A 26,865-nucleotide genomic window follows, 5' to 3' on the forward strand; every position below is an offset into this window, starting at 1 on the left:
TTTAGAACATCAATAGCATCCTTGGAATTTGAACCACTGTAACATAGTGCCCCTTAGTCTGGGGCTGGCTCAGTAGGGTACTGTGGTTGATAGTACTGAAGGGTGCTGATAGGTCAAGCAGAACTAGCAGGTCACCTTCCCCTATCTAGTTCTTGGTAGAGGTCATCAACAAAGGCAACCAAAGCCATCACTATTTGAAATCCTGGCCTGAAGTCAGATTGAAATGGGTCCAGAAAAATCTGTCTCTTCTGCGAATCCCTGGAGCTGGGAAGCAATCACCTGCTCTAGCACCTTGCCCAAGAATGGAAGATTGGAGACTGGCCAGACGTTTTCCAACATAGCAGTGCTGAGGGATGGTTTTTGTTTTTTCAAAACAGGTCTAATCACTGCCTCCTTGAGCATGGGCAGCATAATTCCTGCTATTAAGGAAACAGTTACCCATTCAGACAGTCCCCCTGTAGCAGCTTTTATCAGCCAAGAAGGACAAGGGTCAAAAACACAGGTCATCTCTCCGATCCAAGGATCTTGTCCACATCATATGAATATGCATCCACATTGGCATCTTACCCAGAAAGATCTGGGCAATATTGTCTGCAAAGTAAATGGGAAACTGATCACAGAGGGCCATTGTGTGATCAGAGTCCAGTTCCTTCAGACTATGATGTAAAAGTCTCTGAACCACACAAAACAGCTCAGCTGGATAATTATGTACAAATGCTGTGGTGATGGAGATATATTGCCTTTTTTCTGTCATCACTGCCACAGAATAGTATGGGCTCTATGCCGTGTTTGATCAGTCTTGCTCTGAGTTTTCCACTAGTGGCACTCTGGTCGTCATCCTTCTCGTTTCATTGCCATCAGTTCCCCAGTGAACCAGGGAGACTGGTTGACTCTGTCCCGGAAGAGAGGGCAGTTGGGGGAATTATGTCAACAGCCCAGGGCATCTCCCCATTCCACAGAGCAGTCAGAGCCTCAACTGAATCATCAGTGGCCAGGGAGGGAAAATCTCCAAGCGCCAGTAGGAACCAATCAGTATCGATCAGGCATCTCCGCCAGATTATGTTAATGGGTTCCTTACCCAATTAGTCTGAACTCTGTCAGGTAATTAGATTAAATTAGGTGCCAGGGTCATGTAAAGTAGATCAGTATGCAGTTCCAAAACTCACATAACTAGTATATTATAGATGTTAGCAGTAAACCAAGTCAGGTCTTTTGTGTCTGGATACCAAAATATCAAACAACTGAGGCTAGCATTAAAACATTTGATGTAAGAAACACATTCTGCCCTCCTTGTGGCATTTTTATTTTATAATTATGTTTATTTACAAAAACCTATTATTCCTGACTTTTCCAAATGGGAGAGAGGACTTCAGCCTTTACAGAGGAATGCTGCTCTTTGGTTGAAACATGGCCTTGGCTTTTTTTTTCGTTTTCTTTCAGGCTCGTGCCAAAGCACTCCCAGGATATCACGATGGTATTAGTTTTTGGGACGTGCTTGGTAACAGCTGTGCCATCACCTCCCCCCACAATGAACTAGTAAACAAAACTTGTTGCAGTTTTAATTTTTTTCCCTTATTTTCTAGGGTTACCTTCCTGCCAATGTAGATCGGAGAGAAGGCACTTTGCAAAGAAAGCGGAAAGAGTATTTTGCATTTGTTGAACAATATTACGACTCAAGAAATGAAGAAACACATCAGGAAACATATAGACAGGTGGAGGAATGAATCTGAAAATGCTTGTGCTGCAAGAGTGACTGCACATGCATGTTTAACATTTTGAAGCGGTTTGTTTCTGCTAAGGTGTATTACTAGATGGCACACATGTCCGCGTGTGTTAGACAGTTTTTGCTGATCCCATGCTGAGCATCAGATGCATCATGAATCATGCTTGTTTAGTAATATGTTGAGTAACTACAGCTAGCTTAGCTTAACAGCAAAAAGCTGCTAGCCTTTTCTAATATTCTTGCCTACAGTATGCTATTCCTAATATAGGTGGATCTTTCTTTCTGGCTGAATGTTCATTATATGCTGCAGGATTTCATTGGACATTCCTGTGCTTGTGGCTTTTTGTGTTTAGTACAGCCTCTTTGCTCTTGGTGTAGATACATGTGGCCAGTGTTTCTCATATAACAATGATAGGGAGCTGCTTGATCAGCTGGAAGCTTCTAAACACATGGACCAGGCAACTCAGCTGTACCATCTTGACTCCGTCAGAATTGCTGTCTGCTGCCTTGTGTTTACTCCTCAGTATGCAGTTAACCTTGGATATGGATAGAACCTCTATATTTTAACAGGATGCTTTTTCAATTGCTTGTTTTCAGGGAATGCTTTTCTGTTGGGCAACCCGTAACCATGGGTGTCCTTGTTTCTGGGGCATGTTGTAGGGTGCACACCCTTTATGCACTATGTTTTTCTTGAGCTTTACCATTTTCCACCTGAGCCTTGGAGCATGCTTGAGATTCTCTTGCAATAATGCTGGGCAAGCTGCTTTTCAGAGAAGCCAGTCTGCAGTTATTTTTTCTTTTACTGGCGAACTCTCTCCCCCCCACCCCCCAAGCTTCCAAGGCACCTCAAGGTTTCTAGGAACACAGTTTGAAAACTGTTGTTTTAGACAATGGAAGGAAATGGATAATTCAAGTCTCTGGGAAGTCTTTATTGAGGAAACGCTGGTCTGTTTTGAAGGCCTGGAGAGCTGATACACCTTTTATGTACTACAAAATATATCCTCTTAGCTAGGGGTTGCTCTATAAACCTGATCCTCCATTAATTCCTCTGTAAACCTGAACCTTCATTCACCTTCTGGGTATGTCTTTTATGTGTTTCTTATGCTATATCTTCATCTTGAAGGCGTTTGTTATAGGCAGCAGCTTTTATTCCTTGCATTAATAGATCAAAAAGAGCAGATTAAAAGCATCCTCCTGCTTCTTCGTTCTTGGAGAGTGGGAACAAACTGGCTTTTTACATGGTTCACAAGATAAATAGCAATTCAGTAGCTGTTTTTGTACCTGTGCGTTGCTTACCAGTATAGAAAGGCAGTAGTAAGTAGAGCAGGGGAGCTATTAACCTGCCTCATTCCCATTTTCTGATAACCGTTGTTGAAAAATATTTTTTATTCTTTTCTATAACAGATTGTATCTCAGTATATCTGGTGCTCAATACTAAATGTCCTGTGTGACAAAGGACAAAGCTCATAAAGGCTTATGAAGAAATCTGGCAGAGAGCCAAGTAGGCACCAAACTGGCATACTTATCCCTATTTTATTGGGAAAACAAAAGTTTTCAACTACTGTATCTGAATGTCTTTATGTCTTTTGAAGCTTTCTAAAATAAATGTATTTCTCTTTCAGATTCATATAGATATTCCTCGTATGAGCCCAGAGGCTTTAATTCTTAAACCCAAAGTAACAGAGGCAAGTATTGTTGTCAGATCATAATTTCCAGTACTGTGATTGTTAAGTTGGAATTGTTATACGTTTACCCTGGAGATGCCGTGGAGACTGCTGCTTGCTGATGAACAATGCCTGCTGGGGCTGTAATGTTTCCAAGTGCTTTCCATCTGGCTTGCCCTGTCGTGTCCCCCCCCCCTCCCCGTGCCAGCTTTCGATTCCATGTTCTGGGCTTTGTAGCCTGGAAGGAATTAGTCTTCAGAGAGATTCTCTTTCAGTGCACCTCACTGATGACCCTGCTCGTTTACTTGATGTATTTGAAACATTTATGCCCCACTCTTCCAGAAAAAAGTTCAGAGACTTTGACACCACAAATAAAAAACCCCAAACAAAAACCATAATTGCATTAAAATATATAAATAATAACAAAATAAAACTAGGGTTTGCCTCATAATAAAAGAAATCAGTCTTACTGCTAGATTGGATGGGTCTTTGCACCATAGATGGCAAGAAACATTCTTTTCTTTTCTTTTTTAATCCCCGGAGGGATATTTTTTATTATTTTTTATATGACTACAAAACTACAAAGAAAACATGAGGGAAGGGGACAACATCTAAGGATAAAGGATAGATAACCGCACTACACTAAAAACCCAAGAGGAGGAGATCATATCCGTGTTAATCTAAGTGTTATTAATAAAAGTGTTAGTACAACAATATACTTGTAGAGTTCTTGTTTGTCTCGGTTTCAATGTTAGTCTGTTAGTTGTTGTGATAGAGCTTTCTGAGCATCTTGTTATTTGCTTCAAAGGCAATTTTCAGAGTCCTTCTGTCTTTACTTTTGTTTTCTGTCTCTGAAATCATATGTAACTTTCGTTGCACCTGCACCCGTTTCTACAGCAGAGTCCTCATCCGTTCCAGAGGTAGCAGAGTCACTTGATTTCGATTCTTCATCTTTGGATTCTTCCTCCAATCCGAACGGGCGTCTCAAAAATTCTTTGGCTTTAAAAATGGAGTCTATCTTTTCTCTTTTGTCGTTGATTTTAAAGATGACACCCTCTGGGATCGCCCACCTGTACAAAATCCCATTGGTTTGAAGAAAAGAAATTAAGTCTTTGTAGCTTTTCCTCTTTTGATGAATTTCAAATGGAATGTCTTTTAAAGTTTTAATGTTTATATTCCCCATTTTCAGTGGAGTTGCTGAAGTCACTTTTAAATAGCATCTCTGGTCTGTCTTCTTGAGAATCTGACCACAATTTCTCCAGGCAGGCTATTTTTTAAAATATAATTGGAGTATGCCCTGTAAGCAGTCTCCATCTCTTTTACTACTTCATCCGCTGTTGAGCCTATTGCTGGAGCAATGATCTCTCTGAGCAACTTCCTCAGATCCTCCTTTTCAGATTCAGGAACTCCCTGGAATCTGAGAATCATATTGGCTTTTTCCATTTGTAGCTGTAACAACCAGTTTTCTTGGAAGTTTTGTTTTGCTTCAACTTCCCCCATTCTTTTCTTCATTTTCTTGTTTGTGGTGTCTATCTCTTTAATTCTCTCAGTCGTATGCTCCACCTTCTTCGCCGTTTTTGCCAGTTGGAGCTGCTGGGATGCGAAGTTTTGGTTCAGCGAGGTCAGTTGTTGGTTAATACCATCGAGTTGCTCCATCACCGGCTTGAGCATATCTGCTAACGTTTTCATGACGTCTGCTCCCTCTTCCAGTTTTGGGCTCTGACTACCTGCCGGTTTAGCTGTAAACTTTCTTTGCGAGGCCGCCATTTTATACGATCGTTTACAATTCCAAACCGCCTCTTGCGGACTCGAAAAATCGTCATCTCGATATCAGCGCTCAAGAAAGTCTCTCAAAACAAAATCACTGCTTGTTTTCCCCCCCTGCCCCCTTCGTTACGCTTATCTGTCCATTTGCATAAGAGGTGTCCCTCTTTGCGCTCCGCTTTTCCCACAAGCGCGGGGGGGGGGGTAGTTCGCTTTTAAAATATTCAGTTTATTTTGAACTCTCATTCATTGTTGGTCATTTCTCTGACCTCGCTCACAGTAATCGTTATTCCGCTCGATCTCCAGCGCTTGTTCCAGTTGAATCAGCTTGTGCCCGAGGGCCACACAGCGGCAGGATTGTCAGGGCAGAGGGAAGCCTCAATTCTCTGGCATTTAGCCGTCGAAGATGCTGCCCCTCAAAAGCCCTATGGCCTGGAGCCTATCACAAAGGCTCCATAGGAGTGCTACTTGAGGTAGCACCCCTCCATACCGCTGGTGTGCGATTCGCTCCCCCGAGGTCCGGGGAGAACATCCGCCATCGCTGATCCACAAGCCGGAAGTCGGCAAGAAACATTCTTATTGATTGATAGCTTCTAGCCAGAGGCTGGCTGAACATCAGTGGAAAGGAACCTAAGTAAACTTTCAAAAACAAAAAAAATACCAGTGTTACACAACCTGAACTTCCGGTATTCAATTGAAAACTGCCATTGGCTGTTAATTTCTGTGGGTTCAGAATGGCATCCTTTGCATTGGGATGTCATGCTTGCTGCATGACCTCTACCATGACAACTGGTTCTGTTTTATACCTGAGGTAACTAAGTTGGCTGCAGTGGGACTTGCTCCTTGATGCCACTTGCCTAATTAGAGTTCCTGGGGCTGAGTGATCGGATCCCTGCAACTAATTAGTGCATTTTCTAGCTGCTGCTCTGAGGTGATCTGAAACAAGCTGGGAATACTATACACTGTTGTGATGTGTTTAAAAGGATGCTAACACCCATTGTACAGATAATCTGAATCAAATATACAGGCATAGGGAGTGTATTATCCCAACATGATACCTTCCATTAATATGCTGGATTTCATATTTCACAAGGACCTGCATGACCCCAGTGTATGTCAGCTCAAATTATGCCCTCAATGTAACACAAAATCAGAATGTACAGTTCTGATGTACGCATTGGGCTATGCACAAAACTTGAAATCCAACATAGGTGTTCAGTTGGAAGGGCAGAACTTTGTGGTGAGGAAAACTTGTAGATCATATTGTCCAACAATTCATCTGGGATCTAAATCAGATTTAGGTTGTGCAGCTAAGCCCACTTCATCCGGATGTTGTTCTGCAATAAGAAATGGGGTGGGGGGTGGGTATGAACATTGTAGTTAATGTCTCATAATGTAGTCCAGTCTCATCAGATCTTGGAAGCTAAGCAGGGCCAGCCTTGATTAGTATTTGGATGGGAGACCACCAAGGAAGTCCTGGGTTGCTATGCAGAGTCAGGCAATGGCAAACCCCCTCTGACCCTCTCTTTCCTTCAAACCTCTACAGGGTAACCAGAAGTCAGCTGCTTTACACACACACAGTTCATGTACTTTTTAATTGTGGACAGTATGCATTCTCCAGTGGGTTTCCTCTGCTGCTTTTTGATATCTGAGCTTAGAACAGTCCATGATTTTAAAAAGTACAAATATGCTGTTAGTGTATTATGAGTCAGTCACTTTTCATAGTTACTTGTTAGCGTAATCCTGGAGCCGTAGCATATTGTTTTGCTTGCCTATGTTTGCTTGGTGCATTCTGAAAAATGTAAACTGCTCTGACAGACTCTGAGACAATTGAGAGGGTATGTAGTGTACATTGGACAGCAAGACAGTGGGCAGTGCAGCAACCAGACTGTAGTCTGGAATTCCTGAGCATTGTTTATTGAGCCAAAGGTCAATCCTGTTCATGATTCTATTCTCTGCCTTTAAAAAAATTCCCCCCAGACCCAAATGGAGCCTAGTGGTGAGGCAGAGGTCCTGAAGCTTAGGCCAATGAAACTTTCGATCTAGGGTAGGGTGCCCCAAGTAACCCAAATGCAGCATTGTATGGAAGACAGGAAGAGGGCTGCTTTCAATCGGTTCCAAACTTTGTGGCAAGTAAGTTCTTGTGTCCTTATTACATTGGCTTTAAGATCCTTTTATAGGTTGTGTTTATGGTTTTGGGTTTTGTTCAAGTGCTTGCCTTTATCTGCATGACCTAGAACCCCCATATTTGATGGATCATTCCACTCCACAAGAACTTGTATGGCTGCTATGGTTATTGCAGCAGCTCCTCATCTCCATTCCCAAATGTATGAGGATGAACAGCCACTTGCTTTGTATGGCAGCCTCCTTCAACGCATGTATGAAGGAGAGGATTAGGTTTTTAGGAACCTGTTTTTATTAGTTGGAGACTGATGAGAGTTTTAAAGAGTACTTTGATCTTGACTTTTAAGTGGAGACAGCATTATTGCTGGCTTGATTTTCTTGGCTTAACTTCTGCTGTTATCTCATGGGTCCCGAGATCTGGGAGAAAGGCTGGCTTAGCAGTGTTTTCAGTAAGGGATTGTAAGCATGGGCAAGAATGGAAAATCCACCTTGAATCAAAATGCAAATGACCCACAGTTGCTGCCGAAGGGACAGCAGGAGCTAGTGAATCCAACCCTTTGGTTGTTCTAAGCAAGACGTGTACAAATCAGTTTTCTAGTGCCCAACCAAATGAGAGAGCAGTCTGACTCTGACTGTTCGGAGGTTTTGAGTGGCCTAGTTTTCATAAATAGCAGCCTGTATCTAGACGGTTGCAGTTCTGGTAGGGGCTCGGGTGATTGCATGCTCCTCTGTACAAAATGGAAAATCAGATGCTGGGGAAAAGGGCCTAGCAGAATCTCAGTTGACCTAATAAAATAATTAATTATTATTGTATGGCTTTGTGTGTAGTATAGCCAGGAGATCCTAAGATTGTCTGCCGTCCAGAAGTTCTAGCTCATTTAGTGTTATGCACCACTAGGTGGTGAGCTAGACATTTTTATAGGCAAGAGATGTTTCAGAGGTGGTTTGCTGTTCCCTGCCCCTGCATCATGACCCTGGTATTCCTTGGAAGTTGGCCTTCCAAATACTAGCCAAGGCTGACACTGCTTAGGTTCCGAGATCTGATGAGATCGGGCTAGTCTGGCCTATCCAGGTCAGGGCACGGTTGAGCTGATGTGCTGGGATGATGATTTTGTTTAAATAAAAGAGCACTCACTTTTGTGAGTCTTTGCCTGTGGCACAAAATGATGCCGTCCATGTGCACCCCCATTGTGTTTGTGAGAATCTGTTAGTAAATTCAGTTATCCAACATGCCCTCTATTGTTACAGTGTTAATGCACAATAGAGTTTAGAGGGCTATGCATATTCAGTTTTTTTCTCTGCTGCTGATGTTTAGTTTATATTTTATTGGTTTACATTTTAACCATTGTAAGCCACCTCAAGCTGTTTTAAAACCCCCAAACATGAGCAGAACACACCTTAAATAATTTTTTTCGAAGTTCTGGCCTGGAAGGCCTATAAATCCCTCTTCTACCTTAGGCTATGGTTTTTTCCAAATATGTCCTAAATGTATTCTTTTCTATACCAAATGTATGAGCTGTCAAATTTTAGAAAGGAGGATCCCACCTTCATGGTTTATGTTAATACGTCTTTAAAGTTTCCTTTGATTTTAAATTCTCTTTAATTCTGGAGAGCCAGTTCCAGAGAGCCAGTTTGGTATAGTGAGTAAGAGTGTTGGGACTCTAATCTGGACAACCAGATTTGATTCCCCACTCCTCCACATGAAGTCAGCTGGGTGACCTTGGGTCAGTCATAGTTCTCTCAGAGCTGTTTTCTCAAGAGCAGTTATCTCAGAGCTCCCTCAGCCCTACCTACCTCACAGGGTGTCTGTTGTGGGGAGAGGAAGGAAAGGTTGATTGTAAGCTGCTCTGAGACTCCTTCAGGTAGTGAAGGGTGGGGTATAAAACTATCTTCTCCTCCCCCTCCTTCTTCTGAACTTGAAAATGTGGACTCTAGAAAACTTAAGTCACTGTATGATATGACAGCTTAACTTTGCAATATAGTTTTGTATTATATTACTACTTTGCAATATAGCGTTGTATTATATTACTACTTCTGTGTATCTGATATATTGTAGGATTTAGCTGAAGCTTTTGAGCAGCTTTTGGCCCAGTTTTATATTGTCCGGGAGACAGCATAAGCAATTATGACAGTCATAAATTGTAAAGCGTATTTGGAAGAAAGGGGTATGCCACATCCTCAACCAATTTTATGCTCTGTGTATTTGTCAAAACTATGTCAAGTAGATTGTAAACATGTGAAAGTAGTTCCTATTACTGCTTGGCTGCAACCTTTACATTTACTTGCTATACTGCTGTGCCCATTCGTCTGCTCAGTGACACAGCTTTGCAAGTAAGTTTACAGAGGGTCATCCACTTCCTGCTTTGCCTGCCGAGATTCTTCTCTTCCTCCTTCTCCAGCTGTCCCACAGTGCAAGGGCCTTGTGCCATAGCTATGGTACCCTTCTGGTTCTCTGTGTGTCATTGTCTAGGTCACACATCCCTCCGTATGCATTAGGTCGCTGTGGATTTCTTGCAACCACTTTTCATACAAAAGCCATAAATGAACTGTGTAGTGGAAGTTACAGATTTTTAGCTAGTGCAAAATCCTGTTGTTTATGTGATCTGGAAAATATGATGCCTTTCAATGGAATAAATGCTGGAGAGAAGATGCACAACAAAATGGTGCCTTTATTGCACAAAGAACTGTGCAGAAAACCTGGCATTTCAAGCAGGAGTGGTAACTTGTTTTGAGGCTTTTCTTATTCTGCAGCAGTTACGAGATTTTTTTAAAAAAGAAATCCTTTAAGATTTTCAGGGTACAAGGCCACATTCTGCAAGGTTTATTTTTATTTATTTATTTATTTATTTAAGCATTTTTACCCCGCCCTCCCCGCAAGCGGGCTCAGGGCGGCTTACAGGGGGCACACGCCCATACATAAAATCCAGTATAACAATAAAATCATAACAATAACAATAAAGTGCACTCATTATCAAGATGGTCTTAAGTGTTAAGATGGTATCATTCAGCAACCCCATTGGGTACCACTATCCAGTAGGTGGTTCGTGCCAACCCCCTGTTCGCATTGCCGCGTAGATCTCATTACCGCATGGGCTACTAAGGGCAATTCCCAATCTCGATGGTATTGCCACCATTGGTGGTGGTGGCAGTGGCGGCCCCTACATGAAAGCCTGGTGGAAGAGCTCCGTCTTACAGGCCCTGCGGAACTGCATAAGGTCCCGCAGGGCCCTGATCTCCTCCGGGAGCTCATTCCACCAGGTAGGGGCCGCCACTGAGAAAGATCTAGCCCTTGTCGCAGTGAACTTTACCTCTCGAGGACCCGGAATCACCAAACGGTTCTGGGTCCCCGACCGAAGTGCTCTTGGGGGTACATACGGGGAAAGGCGGTCCCTCAGGTAGGTCGGACCCAGGCCATATAGGGCTTTAAAGGAAAGTACCAGCACTTTGAAGCGGATTCGGTATGCTATTGGCAGCCAGTGCAGCGCCTTCAACCCAGGCTTGATGTGCTCCCACCTGGGGAGGCCCATCAGCAGCCTAGCCGCCGCATTCTGCACTAGCTGCAGCTTCCGGATCTGCAACAAAGGCAGCCCCATATAGAGAGCGTTACAGTAGTCTAGCCTTGAGGTGACTGTCGCATGGATCACTGTGGCCAGGTCCTCGCGGTCGAGGAAGGGGGCCAACTGCCGAACCTGCCTCAGATGGTAAAATGCAGACCTGGCAGTGGCTGCTACCTGGGCCTCCATCGTTAAGGAGGAATCCAGGAGCACTCTCAAACTCCTAACCTCTGACGCTGGCACCAGAGGCACCCCATCGAAGGTCGGGAGTGGGAGCCCCAACCCCAGACCGTTCCGACTCAGGCCCAGGACCTCCGTCTTTGCTGGGTTTAGTTTCAGCCGGCTCAGCCTGAGCCACCCAGCCGCCAGCCTGTAATCCCTGGTTCAGATCTTCTGGGTCGGAGCCCGACCGGCCGCCCAACATCAGATAGAGCTGGGTGTCATCTGCATACTGATGACAACCCAGTCCATACCTCCTGGCAATCTGGGTGAGAGGGCGCATATAGATGTTGAAAAGCATCGGGGAAAGCACTGCCCCCTGAGGCACACCACATTCAAGTCTGGGACTGCTGTTCCCCTATTACCACTCTCTGTCCCCGACCTTGGAGAAAAGAGGCGAGCCATTGAAGGGCGAGCTCCTGTATCCCCACGTCGGCAAGGCGGTGGGTCAGCAACTGGTGGTCGACCGTATCGAACGCGGCCGACAGATCTAACAATACCAGTGCCGCCACACCGCCTCGATCCAGATGCCTCCGGAGGTCGTCAGTAAGGGCAACCAGTGCCGTCTCCGTCCCATGGCCAGGGCGAAAGCCGGACTGGAGTGGATCCAGGACAGAAGCGTCATCCAGGTTCTCATCACTAAGGCAGAGCTTCCTTGGCCCTGCTCTTTCTCCCTCCTAGTGCAATTTCTGGGTGTTGTCCAAGTATTTATTTATTTATTTATTTATTTATTTATTTTATTTTTGGGATTTCTATCCCGCCCTACCCAGAGGCTCAGGGCGGCTAACAACCGTTTTAAAAGTTTATGACAATAAAACAATAGTATATACAATCTCTCCTTATATATAATTGAATAGTGGGTGCCAAAGTTCTAATTCTAAAATGCACTCCCTTAGTGTATGGCTGATGGCACTGCTCCTCAGCATATATCGCCACCAATCAGAAGGCAAAGCCCGGGTCCCGCCCACACCACAACTGCTGCGACAACCTGGTCTTTTGCATATGGAAGCTGATTGGACTTCAGTCCATTCCACACCTCAAACTCCCCCCCCCCCGCAAGGCAGTTGGAATGTTCAGTTGCATAACGTTACCTCATAGGGGAGAGGAGAATGGGTAACAATGGTTACCACTCTCCAGGTGAGGGCTACAGATAACTCACAACATACAAATGCTCTTCAGGTAGCAGAGATCAGTCCCTCTGGAGAAAACAGTGGACTCTGTCATTAAACCCTGCTAAGGTCGCCACAGGAAACTGACACTGTTTGCCCAAAGCCAGAGCACTCTCCCAGAGTGTATTTATTTCCGCGACGGGCATTATTTCTAGTATACAATAAAATCTGGTGCTACAGTCTACATACATTATCCACAGATCTATATGTGTTATACACATATGTGTTATACACACATACACATATGTGTACACATTTACACATATGTGTTATACACATATGTATGCATTAGTATGTACTTGAAGTGATTTTTGAGAAGTGCATGACTTTTCTGTGGGAAGTGATGGGGATGTCTTGAAAATACAAAGGAATTGGAAGTAGCAGAGACAATAAGTAGTGTCCCTGATTGAAGGAACCATACCATTAGTTCTCACCACCCAAAGGGGCACAAGCAGCAGACCCCCACTCTCTCAAATGGCAAACAGCTTTTTGAGATCAAGTGGAAGTTTAAGATCAGTTTGGTGTAGCAGGGGGCCTGTTTTCAAGGAAGAAAAATCAAAAATCCCTCTTGCTGCATAAGAAGTTGCTGGTCTCATTTAAAGTAGCTCTTTAAATTGCCTCCATAAAATGTTGGAAGAAAAGCAAAATTTTACTGTATTGCAAAGGCATCTTTTTACAACTTGTAACTTAATTTTTATTTATTTGTTTTATATTTATATATGTTCAATTTATATACCACCATTCCCTGAGTTCACAGGTAGAATTTGTATACAAGGTAGAATTTAACACATTACTAGTAATCCTGAAAATATTTTCCTTAAATAGCCAAGAAATGGAATTAATGCTGGTTGATCGTTGTGTTTGCTGATGTTGGCTTATTTTTGAATGTGCTGTGTGTGTGTTACGCTTCGTGCTTTCTGATCATGTTGCTCCATGTTTCTCTGCATTTTCTCTTTACAGATCTTTGAAAGAATCTTGTTCATCTGGGCAATACGTCATCCCGCCAGTGGATATGTTCAGGGTATTAATGATTTGGTTACTCCTTTCTTTGTTGTCTTCACTTGTGAATATGCAGGTAAGATAAAATCACATTTTATATTCAGGTTACTGAACCCAGATGAAGCATATCTGTACTTGATGATTGACTTAGGTGAATTTTTGTAATGTTAACCTCACAAAATGAGACTGATCAAGAACAAATGTATTAAAAACAACCTCATATTTCACAAATATACCTGTGGATTCTAAAAGTCATGGTCTGTGTGCCACTACCTTATTTTTCCTTTGTGTAGCCGTGTGCAATATTATGCACTAACATTGGTTGAATTTTTGCTGCATATCAATATAATAAAGTAGATCAATTATGTTTAATAGAGGACAGATTACCCTTGAATGGATACAGGACTGTTGGTTTACTGAGTTGCACTGAGACCCTCTGTTGCTCTGCTTCATTTTACAGGAGGTCCTTTTTTGACATTAAGCCACTAATGAGAATTACTAGTGCTACGCCTCTAATAATCTTTTAAGTAGGGTAGGGGGCTACTCTAGAGAGCATTTGCAGTTTCTGCCTGTTACACCCTCATTTGGCTGATAATGTAAATGTTCTTAATGAGCCTAAAACAGTAGGATCCATGTTGGTATAGTTTGGAGTTGTTAATTGAAATATGAAGATGAAATGAGATGCGATTAGAGAATTGATATTCCATGTTAAATAGGCCATTTAATTAGTACAGTAAATACGTTTGTTTGTAAGTACTATACCACCAACTTACATTGCCATAATGCATTTTTCCTCAAATTGACTGTCAGTGGACACTTGTGGTGTTTGGTAATTGCTACTGAAAGTAGGGGCTATACAACTCTTGTAGAGAGAAGTTTTATTATTGATGTGCTTGGCCAGTACAGAAGAACATATCTCTGTTTATCACATTCTATCCATCTCATGATCACAATAAGTCTTTGCAGGATGGAAGCATTTGCCTTAGGAGCTCTTGGCAGCACAGTGGGAGTATAAATGGATCAAGTATTCTCAGCTGACTAAGCCAACAGGAATAATTGTCTGAATGCTGAGCTGTAAATGGGAAGCTAGAAGGAACAAGGGTTCAGGATGGTCTTCCTTACAGAAATTAGCTATAATTTAACAGTTAACGAGCACAAAAGAAGCATATTTAAAGCATCCTCTTCACTTTTGTTTTTTGTCAGCAACACCTACCTTAAGAAGAAGCCCATGTTTTGTGGTGGTAAGAGTGTTGAGTTTAGGTATAGAAAGTCCAAGTTCAAATACCTGCTTGGTTATTCACTGTGGGTCTTGGATAAGTCAGTCCCAGTTTATTTTTCATGGGACAGTCATAAACTGCTCATTTAAACCTTTTGGAGGAAGAGTAGCAAAAAATTGCATTAAGGCCCCGGTCACACGGGCAGGAAACTGTAGAGGAGAAGCATGGCTGTTTGCCCTGGGGCAAACTACTGCGCAGTTACGTGATCAGACCTCCTGTGGAGGTACCGTGGAGGTTCCATGGCAAGGGAGAGGTGCCGATCACAGGACAAGCCGGCGCGCAACGAAGAAGCGCGCGCCGCGGCAAACTGTTTTTTATTTTTGTGTACATGACAAATGCGCATGCTCCGTTGGGTGCGCATGTGCATCCACAGAGACTTGGACAAAAAAAACCACCTTATTTGCAAGGGGACATGGGCGGGCGCCAGATGCCACCGGAAACGCGATCAGACGCCCGCCCTTGCCCCGCAGTTTCCGGAAACTAGTACCTCCAAGGTACTAGTTTTTTGCCACGCAGTTTCGGCTGGAAGCCTCGGTTGAGCCACGGGAGTGCTACGCTTCCCAGATGTGCTGGTGAGATCGCGCCTGGAAACTCCGGCTGTTTTCCGTCTCACTTGTGTGGCTTCTGTTACGTGTGACCGCAGCCTAAATATGTTTTTTTGTGTGGACTTAAATGATATGGGGATTGGCAATAGACCACATACTGTGCTACTGTTTTCTTCATTAATATATTGAGTTGAATTCAAATGTTGTATTCTGGTGTTGTGATAACCTATAATTTGATCATACCCTGGCTATTCAATGTCTGAATGCATCAAACTGAGATCTCCAGCTCATTTGTTAACTAGTGCTCAGTGTCTGTGTTAATAGTGATTTCTCGTGACATCTGAATTCATACACAGTTTGAGTTGCACTGCTCTTGCAGCTGCCTTATCATAAACATTACAGTTCAGGGCAGAAGTAAGGAGAGGTAAGAAGAAAGAAGCCAAGGTCTGTGTGTTAAGTGGAGTTCATTGTGTGTATCTGGTAAATCAACCAGAGTTTGTTGCAAAGACCACAGTTTATTTTGATATCTGAAGCACCACAGTGGAGGACTGCCTCTGCAACTGAACAAGGAAGTGAGAGTGGAGATAAGGTATAGGATCCAAGCCGTAGACACTATTCTGCTGAAAATATGTTTCTCCAATGGACAAAGCCCTTTCTGCAACACAGGAAAGCTCTCACTTAGTGGAAGCAAGTCTTTGGACAAAATTCGGTGTGGTCTGTTTTGCAGAAGTAGTTCCTCCTTCACTGATATTAATTAATGGCTGCTCCCAAGTACAATGGTAATGTGTTTGGAAAGAATGTATGCACCAAATAGTCAGATGAGAGCTATTCACCATTGTTGTCATGATCAGTCAGCCATTTCCCTTGAGCCTCAGTTCTGCTCTTAGTTTTCTTCCTCCGTCCATATTTTTCAAAATCCCAATTTCCTTTTTTCATTCCTTCAAAAACAATCAAAAGGACTGCAGATCTCAGAGTTGTGGAGAGGAGGGTTGGTGAACACTCAAAACAGTTAGAGGACTGAGTTAAGCAAATTCATGACAATTATATCAGTTTTCGTAATGCCTTTAATTGCCAAATTTGAATTTTGCACTCACAGAATTGAGGAGTGTTTTGCAGTCTTTCCTAGAGGTTCTTTTTTTTTTTTTTTTTTTTTTTTTTTTTTGGTAAACAAATTTTTATTTTCTCAGGAATACAACATATAAAACTTTTCATTCTATCAATTGTCTACCCCATTCCCAGTTCCTCCCCTCCCTCCAATGGCTTCCCACAATGCTTCCACCCCTGCTCCAAATTACTTCATATCATCAACAATATCAGTTTCTCATCATTACAATCTAAAGATAACATCATTTGACTTAATATTGATCTAAACATATTAAGTTTTGTTTCACATCCCAGTTCTTTTCCAGATAAATTTTAAAGTCATTCCATTCTCCAAAAAACTCATCGTCTTCTTTGTTATTCAGTTTTTTTGTAATCTTATCCATTTGTGCCATGAACAGAACTTTTTGTATCCATTCTTCAACCTCTGGTACCTTTTCTGTCTTCCAAAACTGAGCATAAATCATTCTCGCTGTCACTATCAGGTACCAGAGTAAAGTCTTTTTAGTCGTATTGACTTCTTCCATTTTAAGTCCCAAAAGCAGAATTTCCGGTGCTTTTTTAAAAGAACATTTCAATATTTTTTGCATTTCATTGTGGACTTTTGTCCAAAAGTCTACAGCTTTCTCACAAGTCCACCACATATGATAAAATGAGCCCTCATGCCTCTTACATTTCCAGCATTTGTTTGACATATTTTGATTCATATTTGCAATTTTCTTAGGTGTCATGTACCACCTATACATCATCTTATAACAGTTTTCTTTAACATTAGTACATGTCGAGATCTTAATAGAATTTTTCCACAAATATTCCCAGGTTTCCATAGCCACTTCCTTATTCATATTAATAGCCCATTTTAACATTTGTTCTTTAACAGTTTCATCTTCAGTATACCATTTTAACAACACCTTATACATTTTAGAAATATTTTTTCCTCCTCCACTCTCCCAAACCTTTTCAATTTCATTTTTTTCCTCTCTAAAACCATAGTTTTTTTTGTCAGATCTAAAAAGATCATAAATCTGCATATATTTCAACCACTCATATTCATATTCAATTTCATTCTGCTTTTTCATTACCCACTCTGTTCCCTCTTTTTTAATTAAATCTCTATATGGCAACCAGTCTCTACCTCGCTGTCTTGAGTAAGATATCAACACTTCTACTGGTACAATCCACAATGGTCTTAAGTCACTCTGGTACTTCTTATATCTTGTCCATACCATATACAAAGCTTTTCTCACCAAGTGAAGTTTAAAAAAACTGTCCATTTTTATCTTGTCATACCATAAATATGCATGCCAGCCAAATCTACAATCATGCCCTTCCAACCCCAACAATCTGTCATTTTCAAGCTTCACCCATTGATCCATCCATGTTAGACAAACCGCTTCATAATATAGTCTAAGATTTGGCATTTGTAGACCTCCTCTTTCTTTGGCATCACAAAGTATTTTCATTTTGATCCTTGGTTTCTTGCCTGCCCAAACAAATTTTGACAACTCTTGTTGCCACTTGGCCAACAAATCCGTTTTATGCAGAATTGGTATTGTTTGGAACAGGAACATCAAACGTGGTAGGACATTCATTTTTATAACTGATATTCTTCCCATCAGTGATAAGTTCATTTTATCCCATTTCTTAAAATCTTGAGTCAGCTTAGTCCATAATTTCTCATAATTATTCTTATATAGGTCTATATTTTTTGCCGTTAATTCAATTCCAAGGTATTTTGTTTTTTTAACTACTTCACATTGTACCAGTTCTTGTAGTTCCACTTGTTTTTGTTTGATCATGTTTTTACATATAAGTTTTGTTTTATTCTTATTTACGTAAAAGCCGGCCAATTCTCCAAACTCCTTTATTTTTTGAAAAAGCAATGTCAATTTTTCTGTTGGGTTTTCCACCATAAACATTACATCGTCTGCAAATGCTCGATATTTGTATTGGTGTCCTTTATGTGTCAAGCCCTTTATTTCTTGATCGTACTGTATTTTTTGTAAAAGTATTTCCAATACCCAGATAAATAATAACGGTGATAACGGACAACCTTGCCTTGTTCCTTTCTGTACTTTGAAGTTATCTGTCAGTTCTTTATTCACATTTATTTTAGCTCTTTGTTCAGAATAGATAGCTTCAATACAATTTCTAAAATGTTGTCCCGCTTCAATCTTTTCCATCATCTGGTGCATAAAATTCCAATTAAGATTGTCAAAAGCTTTTTCTGCATCAACAAACAGAAAAGCTACTTCTTTTTCTGGGTGCTTTTCATAATATTCAATTGCGTCCATTACTATTCTTACATTGTCTCTAATCTGCCTTTTGGGTAAAAAGCCCGCTTGATCTTCAGAAATTACCGTTTGTAAATAGTTTTTCACCCTTTCTGCAATAATTTTTGCAAAGATTTTATAATCGTTGTTCAAAAGAGATATTGGCCTGTAGTTCTTTACATTTGTTGAATCTTGTCCTTCCTTTGGAATCAAAGAAATAATTGCTTCTTTCCATGAGTCCGGCACCTTTTTGTTTTCTCTTATTTCGTTGGTTAAAGCTTCCAGGACCGGGGAAATTTCTTCTTTCATCTTTTTGTAGAATTTCGCTGTAAATCCGTCCGGCCCAGGCGCCTTCCCCAACTTTGTCTCTTCTATTGCCTTCATCACTTCTTCTTTTTGAATTGGACCATTTAATAAATCTTTGTATTCCTTACTTATTTTTGGTAGTGGAATCTCCTTTAAATATGTTTTAATCTTCTCAAGATCAACTCTAGTTGTTTGGAATAGTTTAGCATAATACTTGAAGAAACATCTCTTTATTCCATTAGGATCAACGAACTCTTTTCCATCTTCTATTATTTTGGTTATCATTCTTCTCTCTCTTCTAGCCTTAAGTTGCCAAGCTAAGTATTTTCCCGGTTTGTTCGCCCCTTCAAAAGATTTCTGTTGTAACTTCTTTAAATTCCAATACATTTCCTGATTCCAAGTCTCATTCAGTTGTTCCTTCAGCAACTTTAATTCTTTAATAATTTGCTTTTTTCCAGGCTTCTTTTTTAATTCCTTTTCTTTCTGAGCAATTTTTTCTAACACTTCTGTTTGTTTTTGAAGTTTTTCCTTTTTTTGCTTCACGTTTTGCGAGATGAGAATTCCTCTCATCACCGCTTTATAAGCATCCCATACAATCTGTATCGGTGTTTCTTTATTTAAATTTTGTTGAAAGAATTGTTTCGTTTCTTCCTTTAACATCTCAATTACCGTTTTCTTATCCAACAAGTCTTCATTAATCCTCCACAGAAAGGGTTTTTTCCTTTCTGTGGAACTCCATACCACCGGATTGTGATCTGAATTACATCTTGGCAAAATTTCAGTCTTATGTGTTTTCATTGATAATTCTTCAGACATCCAAATCATATCAATTCTGGAAAAAGAGCAATGTCTATTGGAATAAAAAGTAAAGTCTTTCTGCATCGGGTTCCATTTCCTCCAAACATCTTCTAATTTTTCTTGCTTAACTAATTCAAAAAAATTCTTTGGCAATTTTCCGCTGAATTCGTTGTCCTTTTGTGGTTTTCTGTCTAGACGATCTATTGTCCCATTAAAGTCTCCGGCCATAATAACTTGCTCATAAGTCAATTGTTGTAATTGGTCAGTTATATCCTTAAAAAATTTTTCCTTTGCTCCATTGGGTGCGTACACGTTGATCAACAATGTTTTTTTCTGCTGAATCATTAATTCCACACCCACGTATCTGCCATCTATGTCCTTAAAAATTTCTGTAGGTTGTAACTCCTTCTTCACATATGTCACAACTCCTTTTTTCTTGTTTGAGGCCGCAGAACAAAATTCAATTCCAAATAAAGCATTCTTTAAATATTTTATATCCTGTTTTCTAATATGTGTTTCTTGCAAGCATATCACGTTGCATTTCTGTTTCTGTATCCAATGATTGATTCTTTTCCTCTTGTTTGGTGAATTTAATCCATTAACATTCCATGACAACAATTTGTACTCCATTATGCGTTTTATTTTAAAGTTCTCCAAAGACGTCCGCATTGTCCGCCTTAAATTTATAAAAGTCCATCATCGATCTGATCTGAATCCTCCCACCTTGATACGTAAAGGATAAACCTTGTGGAATCTCCCATCTATATCTGATGCTCAAAGCTCTGAGTTTGTCCGCCAAGGATTTATACCTTTTCCTGTCTTGCAGTATTGTTCTTGGGAGTTCTCTCATCACCATAATTTTGTTTCCCTCTATTACAAAAGGGACGTTGAATTGCTTCTTGAATATCTCCTCTGTTATTGATCTTGTTACAAATTGTACAATTACATCCCTTGGTAAATTCTTCTTTTCTGCAATTCTGGAGTTCACTCTATAAATCAAATCAAAGTCTGAGTCCATTGACCCTTCCTCCTCGCCCAGAAAAGCCGTTATCACTTCCATCATTTTTTCTTTTAAGTTCTCATTCTCTGTTTCCTTAATGCCTCTGAATCTCAGATGAGTCTGCATCCTTCTGAACTCCATCATTGTCTCTGATCTTGTAATTTGTTGAGTCAAAGAATCTTGTTTCTCTTCTATTTTTTGTATCTTCTCCTCTGTCTCTGTAGTCTTGGTTGCATTTGCTTGAACATCCTTCTTAACTCCTTCCATTTCTTGCTTGATTGAAGTTATTTCTGTAGTAACCAATTCCTTCAATGCTGTTATGTTCTTCTCTTGGACTTCTTCTAGATGTTTCAGATGAATCTGAGTTTGCTTCTCCAGTTGGTCCCCCAATGTTTTTTCTATCTGCTCCCCCATGGCTTGTATTGCCTCTGTCATTCTCTTCTCCATTGCTTCCATGGAGGCTTGCATCTCTTTTTTCTCTCTTTCTCTTGACATTTTGGGGGTTGAAGTAGATCCAATCCTAGGTCTCACAACTGGTTTAAGTTCTGGGTCTGAGTCGGCTCTTTTCTTGCCTCTCCTGGTCTCCGTCTTGGCGATTTCTTTTCAATTCACAGATTCGCAAGATAAAGCACTCTTCTAGATGATAAGATTTAGTCCTCCATGCCTCTCTGTTTACGCTTTCCAAAGACCCTTAGAAATATATTAAAAAAGCAAATTTAGTTGAAGTCCTCCTCAAAATGTCGGGCGCAACTTCTCTATGGTAATTTCATGTAGAGTAGGTCAGATTGGTATTTTGCAGGCCCTTCCTTCCGCATAAAACTCACTTCCGGTCCGGCACCTTTAAAAGTTCCACTGTCTTCCTTTCGCTAATGCCCGTCTAGGAATTCAACTTCCTGGATGTTTCACACGGACCTCTTTCTTTGTGACACCAGCCTGCTCTTCCCACGCTATTGTTCGTGAGTTTCGATTTTACAGTTGCGCACACGGCTCCATCTTCACCACAGGAATGTTAAACAATAAGTGTTTTTACAGTTTTTAAAGGCTTCAATCAACTTTTTTCTCTCCGGAATCGGATTTCTGGGATTTACTATTCATTTTCCGCTCAACCGCTTAATTCAAATTGACTCCAAACTCAGTTCAGGTAAGCGGCACGTTTTTGTTATCTAGCACGTTCAAAACGGGTTTCGCATTGTTTCTTTTAACTCACAGTTGTTGTCCTTCTTCAAAGAAGTCTGCTGACGAAGAATTTATGCCGGTAGCCCGGCTCGATCGGCCACTATAGAGTTGCTTGGCACTTGCCTTCTTCGTGGGAGGAGGTCAAAGCCCAATTCAGCTTCTTCCGAAGCTGGATTACGCCAACCTCACACTCCCTCTAGGGCGCTGCTGCCTGCTTGTCCCCCCCCCTCGCTGGGGAGTGATGCGTTGGGCTGTATATTGCCCAAACTGTCAAAAGTGGCCGTCGCTCGCTTCGCACGATTGCGAAACGCTTCAGTCCTCCATCTTAGCTAGACCGGAAGCCCTCTTTCCTAGAGGTTCTTATTAAACATTGCCTATAAACTCATCATGGGGCGCTAATGAAGTATACCCTGACCTGGATAGCTTAGGCTAGTCTGATCTTGTCAGATCTCAGACTCAGAAGCTAAGCAGGATCAGCCCTGGTCAGTACTTGGAAGGGAGACCACCCAGGAATACCAGGGTTGTTACACACAGAGGCAGGCAATGGCAAACCACCTCTGAAAATTTCTTGCCCTGCAAACCGTATAAGGTTGTCAGAAGTCGGCTGTGACTGTCAGTGCGGACTTTACTGTTCCGATGTTACAGTTGACATAAAGACAAATGATTGTTCCTTCCTTTCACCATCTCCATTATAACAAAAGTCTTCACAGGCTGCGGTCACACGTAACAGAAGCCACACAAGTGAGACGGAAAACAGCCGGAGTTTCCGGGTGCGATCTCACCAGCACATCTGGGAAGCGTAGCACTCCCGTGGCTCAACCGAGGCTTCCAGCCGAAACTGCGTGGCAAAAAACTAGTACCTTGGAGGTACTAGTTTCCGGAAACTGCGGGGCAAGGGCGGGCGTCTGATCGCGTTTCCGGAGGCATCCGGCGCCCGCCCATGTCCCCTTGCAAATAAGGTGTTTGTTTTTTGTCCAAGTCTCTGTGGATGCGCATGCGCACCCAACGGAGCATGCGCATTTGTCATGTACACAAAAAAAAAAACAGTTTGCCGCGGCGCGCGCTTCTTCGTTGCGCGCCGGCTTGTCCTGTGATCGGGACCTCTCCCTTTCCATGGAACCTCCACGGTACCTCCACAGGAGGTCTGATCACGTAACTGCGCAGTAGTTTGCCCCAGGGCAAACAGCCACGCTTCTCCTCTGCAGTTTCCTGCCCGTGTGACCTGTTTAATTGGTTGCTTTTTCATGCATCTCAAGAATTGCTGCAATAATAGAACATTATAAACTTTCCTGTAGTGGACTGTTTTGCAAAGTAGATTTTTGGTTCATGTCTTGATGGTGCTGGTATCTATTTGGCATAAAGAGTAGCAGATAATCATCACTAATTTTTACATGAGTCAGTTATGTACAATGTCTGTGATCTGCCTCATTCTCGTTTGTTTTATTTGACTTTCTCCTCCCTCCTCACTTCTATTACTGTGCTAGAATATTATACCTCGAGAAAGAACAGATATATTGTATATTAAAGTGGAACTCTTTACACATTTTGAAAATAAAATAATTCTGAATCTTGCAGATTTGTATATCCAACCCATTTTTGTTGAATTCCCTATCACCTTTTCATTGTCTTGAACTGATGGGTCTTGGAAACTGAAAACCCTTTTTCAAGCCTATGTTACCTAGGGATAGTTAATACTTTTAAATAATGGAAAGCATTTTTAATAGTGTTTTAGACGCACAGGTGAGAATTTCTGCTGGGATCTGTCCTAACTTTTGAATGGCAGTTTTATGGAAACCTCCACTAACAGGATATTACCAGGCTATTTAAAATAATAATGCAAATAAAAGTGGAAATCTCAGTTAGAATTTGAGCAGAATCTGTTGTACCACGTTGATGATTGTAATACATTTTTAGATTTACTCATGTGTTAATGGAAATTCTAGACAGTATTTCCAAATATACCCTGTGAAGGCTAACTTGTTAACCGAATAGTAATGAGAGTATCACGGTGACGAGATAAATACATTTAGTTGGGCCCATAGAGGCACAGCAAAGCACTAATGCGTAGCATTTACTATTAAATGCATTACAGACATGCGTTTTCTTTTACATATTCAAACTATCAGAGTGTAAATTAAAATTGGATGACATTAACAGGACGAACAGCTATCATAGTTAAGATGTTGATACATTAGATTTTTATGAGGCTGACCTTGTAACTATTTGCATTTAATTTGAATTTGATTGCTGTCTGTTTTTTATGTGTCAAGTTGTCTGGTCTGTTAAACTCTATAAAGGTTGATCATTATTCTTTGACTTTCTCATTTGCAGTTCAGAGGCCTTTTTGAGTGGTTTAAGCAGGATAAATTTGCTGCACTTTGGTTTTCCTGGATTCAGCAACTTTATTAGTTGCTTAGTTAGCTGAAGACGCTTAAACTCACAGTTCATCCCGACGTTTGTGTCAAGGGTTCGGTGGGAGCAACAAGGCGCTAGATCTCTTGCTCGCTTTCTCTGGCATGCGCCTCTGCGTCCATGATGGTCTCACGGTGGTGGGACCTATAGTGGCAAAGAGGAGCCTCAATTCTTCAGCTGCCGCCTTAGAAGAGGCACCCCTCGCGCCCCAGGCTATGAGCCCCCTTCAAAGGCTCTCAGGCAGCCCAGAATCTTCTGGGACCCCTCTCATCCATGGCAATATTGGGACACTCACATCAGAGCGAGATGGAGTGTGCCTGTCCAGCAAGTCGCCAAAACCAGAATCTCATTTGTATTATATATTTGATGGAACCTGCCCTGAGCCCACTATGCAGGGAGGGCAGGATACAGATCCAGTAAAATAAATACATATGCAGAACTGAGCATATTAGGAAAATGGGCACCTTGTTCATAACTATTTCTCCACCAAAAATTCACAAGTTGAATTTGAGAATTTTAGCCTAAAATGTTGATATCCTTCCATGATTTGCCATTATCCTCCACAACAGTATAATAACAAGTCCTTTTCTTGTTCATAGTTATTATCACTGGATTATCTACACTGATAACCTTGAAGCAGTCAACTAAGAGTCTCTTGAGGCATGTTCTGTGCATATGCTCAATTTCACATGGAAAGACTGTTTGCCTAAATGTGTTGTGTGTCTGTTGAACTCCTAATCTGTGTGGAACTTTCCCTAGGAAAGAATGAATAAGAAGCATCTGATCTAAATGCATATTGTCATGGGTACTATTTTCCTGTCATTTTCTGTTTCCTTCTACCACATTTGTATAAAATTAAGTGTTTTTTCAACACATTTGTGCATCTGTTAATTGACAATACACTCATGAATGAGTATGCTGGACTGATCTCCAAAAACAGGATGCTTAGTGCATCAGATTCAAAGAGCTGGGAGATTTAGAGTTAATGCCTCACTGTGAAACACAGTTTGATTGACAGGCTGCTGCCTGCCTGCACCCCCCAGAACTTTAAGAGCAACTGAATGCTTAAAAATAAACTTTCTTGGCTGTTTGTCATCTCTGGCAAGGCAGTAGCCAGACTGTTGGTTAGTATGTCTGTCAGAGGGAATCAGACAAAGTTGCTTTTAAAGTGAAGGAACACGACTTCCTGGCCCTTCCTGAATACTACCAGAAACTGAGGAAAATTTCAAAATAGGAACTTTAGTCTAAGCATCAGTCAGACTGAAAACTGTTTATTCAAAGAGTTAAAAACTGAGGATAAGATTTGGCAGAAGAGATTGGTCAGTAGGTTGAAACTGCCAGTCTAGCCAAACAGAAAAGGAATATTGCTTCTAGGAAATTGAGAATTTTTCCTTCTCAGCTCAGAAGGGACTCCTGATTGGTGTGAAAAAGGAAGTGGTCTTAGACTCCTCAGTTTATAGAAATACACTGTGGTTTCCAGAAGGGAGAGAGGAAAGAGGAAAACAAACAAATAAAGAGACCTTCTACAGGAAACCTGAAGAGTAATAGGAACATTGTGAAGAATTTTTGTAACTAACATATCGAAGACCCACCAGAAAAATAGAACAGATGCTACGATCAGCAAAATACAGAAGAGACCCTCTCACTTCTGCAGGAGTATACTGCATACCCTGCAGTTGTGGACAGGTTTACATTGGGACCACACAACTGAGTATCCAGACAAGAATAAAAGAACATGAAAGACTCTAGATCATTTTGAATCCTGACTCTGTCTTCTTCAGAATTAGCAATCCCACCTAGCTTCGTGTCATCTGCAAATTTGATAAGCATACCCTCTATGTCTTTCTCTAGGTCATTTATAAAAACATTGAACAACACCGGGCCTATGACCGAGCCCTGTGGCACTCCACTCGAGACTTCCCTCCATGTAGACGCAGAGCCATTTACGAGCACTCATTGGGTACGAGTTTTCAACCAACCATGAATCCATCCAACGGTTGCACATCCAGCCCACACTTAACCAGCTTATCCTCAAGGATATCATGAGAAACTTTGTCAAATGCTTTACTGAAATCTAGATACACTATATCCACAGCATTGCCAGAGTCAACCATTTTAGGAGATAAGGTTGGTCTGGCATGACTTATTCTTGATAAACCCATGCTGGCTACTACCAATTAACTCATTCTGTTCAAGGTGCTCACAGACAGAGCATTTAATAATCTGCTCTAGAATTTTCCCAGGTATTGATGTCAAGCTGACAGGCTGTAATTTCCCGGGTCTGTCTTTCTTCCCTTCTTGAAGATTGAGACAACATTTGCTCTTTTACGGTCTTCTGGCACAACACCAGTACTCCAGGACATCTCAAAGATTAGAGCCAGAGGCTCTGAAATAACATCTGCAGTTTCTTTTAGCACCCTGGGATGCAAGCCATCCGGCCCTGGAGATTTGAAAGTATTTAAGGCAGCTAGATGCTCTCTAACCATTTTATTACTTACTCTGGACCGGCAGTTTTTCCTTCCTTCATATGCCCTGCATTATTCAGTTTGCATACAGCTCGCCTTACGGTTAAAGACTGACACAAAGTGAGAGTTGAGTAATTCTGCTTTGTCTTCATCCCTTGTTAATGCTTGATCATCGTCCCCGAGCAGTGAGCTTACTCCATCCCTGTTCTTCTTTTTGCTCCGAACATAGGCATAGAAATTTTTCTTGTTGTTTTTAGCATCCCTCGCAAGCCTCAGCTCCATCTGTGCTTTAGCCT

At 41.4% G+C, this 26,865-nt stretch overlaps 1 protein-coding gene across 1 annotated transcript in view; it reads left to right on the forward strand.

Annotated features, from left to right (window-relative positions):
• The window catches only part of TBC1D22A (TBC1 domain family member 22A), a 233,518-nt gene that overhangs the window by 43,992 nt on the left and 162,661 nt on the right, over positions 1-26,865 (forward strand). Inside the window, 3 exon segments of the mRNA XM_015413497.1 lie at positions 1,584-1,712; positions 3,346-3,408; positions 13,178-13,292. Of these exon segments, the coding sequence (XP_015268983.1) occupies positions 1,584-1,712; positions 3,346-3,408; positions 13,178-13,292 (307 nt within the window).

The sequence above is a fragment of the Gekko japonicus genome, unplaced genomic scaffold (assembly GCF_001447785.1).
Source record: "Gekko japonicus isolate JY-2015 unplaced genomic scaffold, Gekko_japonicus_V1.1 scaffold168, whole genome shotgun sequence".
Classification (NCBI taxonomy): domain Eukaryota; kingdom Metazoa; phylum Chordata; class Lepidosauria; order Squamata; family Gekkonidae; genus Gekko; species Gekko japonicus.